This window comes from Dipodomys ordii, unplaced genomic scaffold, assembly GCF_000151885.1.
Source record: "Dipodomys ordii isolate 6190 unplaced genomic scaffold, Dord_2.0 Scaffold114, whole genome shotgun sequence".
In the NCBI taxonomy this organism is placed as follows: Eukaryota; Metazoa; Chordata; class Mammalia; order Rodentia; family Heteromyidae; genus Dipodomys; species Dipodomys ordii.
In genome coordinates, this window is record NW_012267330.1 from 2,683,816 (window position 1) to 2,691,987 (window position 8,172).

The window sequence follows — 8,172 nt, forward strand, 5'->3', positions numbered from 1 at the left end:
AAAAAAAAAAAAAAAAAAAGAGAGAGAAAGAAAGCTAAGCGTGGTGGCACATATCTGTCATCCTAGCAATGGCAGGAAGTGGCAGTCCAGGCAAGCCCAGGTAAAATGTGAGGCCCTATATAAACAATAATCAGAGTGAAAAGGGCTGGAGGACTGGCTTCAGTGACAGAGCACCTGTCTAGCAAGCTCAAAGCCCTGAGTTCAAACATCAGCTTTGGAAAACAAACACTTCCTTAATTCATGTATTTTCACCATGGGCATGGATAAGCCATTCAGTCAATCCAACCACACATCAGACAGTTTACTGCTTAAGAGCTACACTCCTCCCAACCTAATGAAATGGTAGGACCCTGTCTCTTCCCTGACCACAACTTCTGCCAGGAGCACCCGGCCTTCCCTCTCTTCCATGCTCTCCTTATCTACCTACCAGGCCACTCTGTGTAAGCTCACACTATGGAGTCAGATTTTACTGGTTCCAATAGCTGGCACTATTCTAATTTGAGCATGATGAATCACTGAACCCAAGTGAAACATGGAACACATATAATTCACTGGGCAAGGTCTTGGCACATGATAAGTATTTAGTAAATACAGTTGTTGAGACTCCTAGAATTGGTCTTATTTGATTCACCCCAGTGTGTGTGTGTGTGTGTGTGCGTGTGCGTGTGTGTGTGTGTGTGTGTGTGTGTGTGTGTGTGTGTGCATACCCTGGGCTTCAAGCTCTCTTGCTCACAGCTGGCACCCTACCACTTCAATCATATCTCTAGTCCAGAATTTTGCTTGTTAATTGGAGATAAGAGTTTTGTGGTCTTTTCTGCCAGTGCTGGCTTTGAACAGTGATCCTCTCTGATCTCAGCCTTCTGAGTTGCTAGGATTACAGGAGTGAGTCACTGTCACTGGGCTTGGTTTAAAAATTTAAAAATTCATGCAATGGTTTCTTTTCCCCCACATCCCCACCAACATTTGTTGATGTTCAAATTCACAATATTGGCCAATCTAACTGGGGTGAGATAGAATCTCAGAATTGTTTTGATTTTTATTTCCTTTATGGCCAGGGATAATGAGCATTTCTTCATGTATTTTTTGCTATTCTTGCCTATTCTTTTCCCAGTGTTTGTTGGTGGGAATGTAAACTAGTAAAACCATTCTAGACAGCAGTCTGGAGGTTACTCAAAAAAACTAAACATCGACCTTCCTTATGACCCAGCCATATCACGCCTGGGCATCTACCCTGAATAACATGACCCAGGATATGATGAAGACACCTGAACATCCATGTTGATTGCCACTTTATTCACAACAGCCAAGACATGGAAACAGCCCAGATGCCCCACAAATAGATGAGTGGATCCAAACTGTGGTACCTATATACAATGGAATTTTCCACAGCCATTAGAAAGAATAAAACAATGCCATTTGCATGGAAATGGATGGAACTAGAACAAATCATGTTACGTAAGCCAAGCTCAGAGAGACAAATGGCGTATGTTCTCTTGGATACGCAGGAATTAGATCTAAAATATATGGGATATGATAAATTATACAGGATTCCAGGTAGTCACATACTGTGAGGCCAAAAAAGATACTCTTAGGAGAGAAACACAAAGGTGCAATGCCTAAGTGCCTCTATATTTATATAAAGTCACATATATATATATATTAAAATGAACAAGATATGGAAACAGATCTCTCTTTTTTATTTTTTGATAATTCTGTCTTCTTTATGTATGGTGTATTCATTTGGGAGAGTGGGTAGGGGAAGGGTACAGAATTTGAGGGAAAAAGAGTGGAAAAGTCCAGCAGTGGAACTCACTGGACACTGATGAATGGTGAATTATATAACTCATGGGTAGAGATGGGAGGGAGAGACTGGGAGAGAATGAGGGAATAGAAGACACTGTATGAAAGGAAGTGTATTCATTCCTGATCCATGAAATTGTAATCCCTCTGTGTATCACCTTTATAATAACAATAAAGAATGTGGTAGAAAATTCCCTGTATAGCCCACAGAATTAAGAAAAACGAGGTAAGGAGTGGGTGGAGAGGGATGTGTGAGGAAGATAAAGTCATGTAATGGAGTTTTAGTCGTTCATTAGAAAGAAGGATATTATAGCATTTGTAAAGAAATGGACAGGCCTGAAAAACTGATGTTAAGTGAACTAAGTAGGTCCAGAGATTGAAAGGAAGCATGTTTTCCCTTGCAGGTGAAAGGTAGACATTGCTTATAAACTTAAAAGTAAATACATTGGGTGGTATGCAAGGGTATACAAATGTATTAACTGGTCTATGGCAGATCCAAGGGAGAACTCAGCTAGTGTAATTCCTTAGAAAGGCAAACTCAAAGTTCAGCAAAATAAAATACGTAGAATAGGGTATTCGACAGGGGTGTGGTGGAATCAAGGGGAAATGTGGAAGAGAAGGGGGAGAATGCAATCAACACTCAATGTGTATCTTACAAAATTAAGAAGAATGAGAGAAGGGGTAGATATGGGATGGATGGGTGAGAATGTTCAAAGGGGTGACATTGATCAGGATATATTATATTTATAAGCTGCTTTGTCAAATGATAACTCATTTGTATACTACTTAAAGATAATTTAAAAAAATACCCTTTCAAACCCATACAAACCTTTTCATTGTGTTCCAGGCAGCTTTTTTTCTTTTGCTAAGAAAAATTACATGTTCTTTGGCCTTTTCTGAGCTTTTATTGAAGAAGGTTAAATAGCTTATGGCTACAAAGAATTATAAGTCATCCTGACCCCAAAATAAATATATAGTCATTAAACCCTCAGCTTTATCAACCAGTTCAGATACTTTTTTTGGGGGGGGGTCCGGTTGTGGAGCCTGAACTCTGGGCCTGCCGGCTGTCCCTCAGCTCTTCAGCTCAAGCCTAGTGCTCTACCACTTGAGCCACAGCGCCACTTCCGGCTTTTTTCTTTTTGCTTATGTGGTGCTGAGGAATCAAACCCAGGCCTCAGGCATGCAAGGCAAGCGCTCTACCACTGAGCCACCTTCTCAGCCCTTAAAAGCTTTTTTTTTGGCCTGTTGTGGGGCCTGAACTCTGGGTCTGGGCGCTGTTCCTCAGCTCTTCAACTCAAGGCTAGTGCTCTACCACTTGAGCCACAGGGCCACTTCAGCTTTTTTCTTTTTGCTTATGTGGTACTGAGGAATTGAACCCAGGGCCTCATGCATGCAAGGCAAGCGCTCTACCATTGAGCCACCTTCCCAGCTCTAGTTCAGATACTTTCTTCAGACCTGCATTCTAAAGAGATTTGTACCCATGTATTCATATTTTTGCATTTTGTTGTACTGGGCATTTCATTCCCACTCCTTTTTGTTGCTGTACTACCTGAACAAGTAATTTTGCCTTTAGTTTGTTTTTATCAGATAGAATCTTTCCATACCTCTCCCTTGAAGTTTGATTGTTCTGAGGAACTGAGCCTGCAAGCATGCCCCGCCACTCCTTGGCTTGTTTTATCAGTTTAAAAATATTTTTAAATAACTGGACAAAGGGGTCTAACTTCAACATGTCAGTTCATGAGTCCAGTGCATCTTGATCAATGCCTAGATTGTTTTTGAGATAGAGTCTCTCGATAATTTTCATCAAAGCACAATCTTCCTGTATATCCACCTGAAACCACAATTTCTTGACTGATGCATTTAAGAGCCATCGGCCATCCTGCTCCTCATGCTGCTTCATATCTTGAGGACTCAGCTACTTTTTTTCAGCATTTTCTTTCTCTTCTTCCCCACTGAAGCTAAGCCACATCCCTTTGTGATGCCAGCTCACACAGTTGCTGACCAGCCCTTCTTCTAGACATTCTTTGACTAAGCCTTGACTAGTAGCTGACTGTCTTCTGTCATGACTCTGCATACATTTGATTTTATGACACTAGTGACACCTGTAATAAAGTCTCCTCTCTCAGTGAGCTAGTTCCAGACAGGTGCAGAAAGAATGGGATAGTTGGTAAGATAAGCACTTTATCTGGTAAGAATGAATACTTCTTGCAAGCTAGCCAACTGCAGCACTAGGACCTTCTCTTTCACAAGTGGCGAAGGCACTCCAGTGCTGGAAGGGACCAGGCTTCAATTTCCTGAACATGTCTAGTGGGCAGATCGGCCTCCCATTCACGTACAGAAAGGAAGTCAGTGCCCCTTCTCTAGCTCAGTGCTATACTCTGTCTCATTCAGTAGGACATGACACTGTCCAAGAAGCATATACTGTATCCTAGCAAACAAGAGCACTTGGTTTGCCTTATTTTTTCCTTACATTTCTAAGTTAAATCCTGTAGTCCAACTAGTTCATTCTCTCTAAAGAGAAACACAATACAGTCTCACATGAAGGACAAGGAGTATCAAAAGCCATAGAGAACAGAAAAACACCAGTGTCATTAGTGCTGCCAATAGTTTGAGTTATTTAGGAGACTGAGGCAGGAAGATCACTTGAGTCTAAGAGTTCTTAGAACAGCACTATGCTGATCAGGCAGCCATACTGGCATTAACACGGTTTCCTCCAAAGAGCAGAGGACCACCAAGTAACCTAAGAAGAGGTGAGCGAGCCCAGGTCAAAAATGGAGCAGGTCAAAACTGCCAAACTGGCTGGGTGCTGGTGGCTCACGTCTGTAATCCTAGCTACTCAGGAGACTGACATCTGAGGATCATGATTCAAAGCTAGCCAGGGCAGAAAAGTCTGTGAGACTCTTATTTCCAATTAACCACCAGAAAACCAGAAGTGGGACTGTGGCTCAAGTGGTAGAGTGCTTGCTTTGAGCTGAATAGCTGAGGGACAGCGCCCATGCCCAGAGTTCAAGCCCCACGACTGACCAAAAAATAAAAATAAATACAAAAAAAACCCTGCCAAACTGATCAGAAAATGAGAAGGCCAGATCAGAACTCCAGTGTCCAAAATTCCAGTGTATTATGATGCTGGAAGTTAAAAAACAAAAGGAGTTAAGAGTAAGAGGGAACACAGCATAATTAAGATAGGTGCCTCAATTTTAGCATCCAAAACAGAACTGATGGTCTGAAGAAGTCTCATCTCTCCCCTTGGCTTTAGGTTTTTCAGACTCTTGAAAAAAAAAGGGGGTACTGAAAGTATTGCCATTAGAGAGGTCTTATGGAGATCTGTGTCAGCGAATGAAAGGTTAGTAATTCTTCAGCAAGTAACTTCCTAACTTTGCGAACTGAGAGCACTGGACAAACTGGCCCCCTCTTTGTGCATACCAGGGGTGAGGCAGAATGACACACAGAGAAAAAAGGGCCACAGCCATTTTATTCAAGGTCCCATGGCAGGACAGGAGGCCATGCTGTCTCTCTGAGCTCTGGACAAGAAGGACTTGGAGCTCCATGATTGTCCCCATCTCTAAAGGTAGGAGGTGGTGGTGTGTGCATGGTCTGCCTTCAGTGGTTTCCCACACCAGCTGAACACAATAGAGCATTGGAGGGAGCCTTACCCCAAAGTGCTCTGGCACCAGCCACTGAAGCCTCTATGTCCACCTCCCCCATGCTCCAGGCTTTGCTGCTCCTTCATTCAATGACCTCAAGAAGGAGGCAGCCATGGCCTGGCCCATGGTTAGATAAGTGAGGCTGTGGGAGGGAAGACCTCAGGGGAGGAAGGATAGGCACATGGAAAAGGCCATGAGGGTGTAGGAGAGTTTCCTGGTAGGGCCAGGACTAGCGAAGATGTGGGCTACAGCCCCATTGGGGTTGCCCTGACCAGGCTCAAACCACTTCTGCAGACACTGTCCACTGTTCCTGTGGTTAGGGCTTGCCCTGAAGGAGTTGTTCCAAATCTTCTCACACAGGTCAGCTGGAGTGGGGAAATATTCAGGGAAAGGGCGGCAGGGGGCCTCTGCAGGGCAGCTGTTCCTCCCTGGAGGGGTGGGGTGTGGAGGGGGCTGAGAACGGACAGTTTGTTCCCACTGCTCCCCTCCGGTGCTCCTGTTTACTCTGGAGAGATGTATGCAGGTGGGCGCATGCACACACGCTGAGGACCTACCTTCCACTTGGGCACTGCTGAATCTACTTACCCCGATTCCAGTCCCAGTCGCCATGCCAGTTGGACTTGCAAGTGTAAGAGGATCTGCAGTCATCCCACCACTGCTTGCAGTCCTCCCTGCACAGGGGCACATTCCAAACCCGCTCTGTCTGCCCACTGGGGTCCATCTGGGCACAAGCACAGTGAGGGATGAGAACACAAGCAGCAGCAATTTGAAGATTACTAATAGCTGCAAGGGTCCTTGTACTGCCTGTACCTCATTCCTTCCAAAGCCTCTAAATAGTATTCAAATGAGAACAGTTAGGTTAAGTGGTTAAATAGTATGCCCCAGTGTATAACGCTATGAGGTACAGAAGATAGAATTCAAACTCAGTTCTATTTAACTCCACCAAACCTCTTTTGGTGACAGAGTCTCCTGCTGCTGTCCCCATCAGACCAGTGTCACCTGTCATCCCTTGTGTCAGCCCCCAGGGCATTCTCTTCATCTGCAACTGTCCTTACAGGGACAGAATTCCCCATTATACTAGCCTATGAGTTGATGATTCCCCATTATAGTAGCCTATGAGTTGATGGGATCTCCCAGTCTTAGTAACAGCGTTGCATGGGTCTGCCTTCCATCTCCTTACCGGCTGGATCCAAGGCCCCAGGTTAGGAGAACACTCATAGAAGCAGATGGCCCGAAAGAAGTGCTTCCGGCAGTGAGGTGTTAGCAATCCACAGTGAATCAGGGTGAAGTCATGGAGGGGGGACACGTCCAGGTGGGCTTCCCAGCTTGTGGAGGCGGTGCAGCAGGCATTGTCCTGCCACGGCATGCACTGAAGCAAAAAGCATGGGGCAGAGGGGCAGGGTCTGGCGAGAGTCTAGGGTGAAGGGTGGCAGAGTGAAAAATGCCCCTTAGGAGAAAGCTTGAGCCAGGCGCCGGTGGCTCACACCTGTCATCCTAGCTACTCAGGAGGCTGAGATCTGAGGATCATGGTTCAAAGCCAGCCCAGGCAGAAAAGTCCGTGAGACTCTTATCTCCAATAAACCACCAGAGAACCGGAAGTAGTGCTTTGGCTCAAGTGGTAGGGCTCGAGCCTTAAGCTGAAGAGCTGAGGAACAGTGCTCAGGCCCAGAGTTTAAGCCTCACGACTGACCAAAAAATAAAAATATAAAGAGAAAGCTTGAGCAGATGGGATAGCTTCAGTACTCCTCGCAGATGGGGAACTCCGATAATCTATCAATAAGCACCCCAAGGGCAGGAGAGCAATGACTATGACTTCCCACTGCATTGTCTCCCTGTCACACACCACAATCTCTCGGGGTTTCCAACCATGAGGCAGCAGGGGCCTTTCAGGAAAATCCAAGAAGCCTCCAGAGAGACACAGGGAAATATAGAGTTGCACTGGGTGGGTAAGGTACTACTAAATGCTGGCTCTGTATTTCCACCCATATCTGTGGCAATGGCCTCAGGGCCTGTTGATAGAAGACTCATTTTGAACATATTGAACCCAACATTTGGCAATTGGGACTACCATTTGTCCTGCTGCCCTCCAAGTCAGCAATGACATGATCAGGGCTGGTGTGCATCCATGATCTACCTGAGAAGCTCTCTCTCATGTCTAGGCCACGTCTGGCCTCCCTCTGTACCTCCATATAGAGCTTGTCTTCTGGGCCTGGCTCTCTCTTGTGATGTTTGGTGCTCATGCAGACATCGAGCAGTTTGTCCGCAGTCCAGGTGGGCATGACTGTCCACAACCCTAGCAGGAACTGCCACCACTGTGCCATGGCCTGCCATAGAAGGAGACTCATGCTGCTCATGCGATGAGTAGCGAACCCTACCCCACTCCCTCCACCAGATCAGGCACTGGAGGGGGAGTATGCGTTCCAAAGCTCCCTCACATGGCTCTGACACTGGTGACTCCTCAGACCTTCTGCCTTGAGCAGCATCATAGAATTTTAGGGCAGATGGAACAATCCTCAGTCACACATTCCACCCCCAACCATTGTGCAGATACAGAAACTGACATCCAGTGAGGGCTGGGGACCAGTCCTAGGGAGGAGGTCATGGAAAGAATGACTCTAGCCTCTCCAGGGAGGAACTTTTTCTAACCCTTTTCCAATTATAGGCAGCCTTTCTATATGGACTGAGAAATCAGACCTTTGGTCCTGGACCACAGCCACGCTCCAAATGC

General features: G+C 45.7%; 1 protein-coding gene across 1 annotated transcript; it reads right to left on the bottom strand.

Annotated features, from left to right (window-relative positions):
• Positions 1–5,603: 5,603 nt before the first annotated feature.
• On the bottom strand, positions 5,604–7,765 carry Izumo1r (IZUMO1 receptor, JUNO). The gene is made up of 4 exons (XM_013028815.1): positions 7,628–7,765; positions 6,625–6,813; positions 6,030–6,165; positions 5,604–5,872 (listed from the first exon to the last, which is right to left on the bottom strand). Exons 1-4 carry the CDS (start codon positions 7,763–7,765, stop codon positions 5,604–5,606), a joined length of 732 nt encoding a protein of 243 aa, XP_012884269.1.
• Positions 7,766–8,172: the final 407 nt, after the last annotated feature.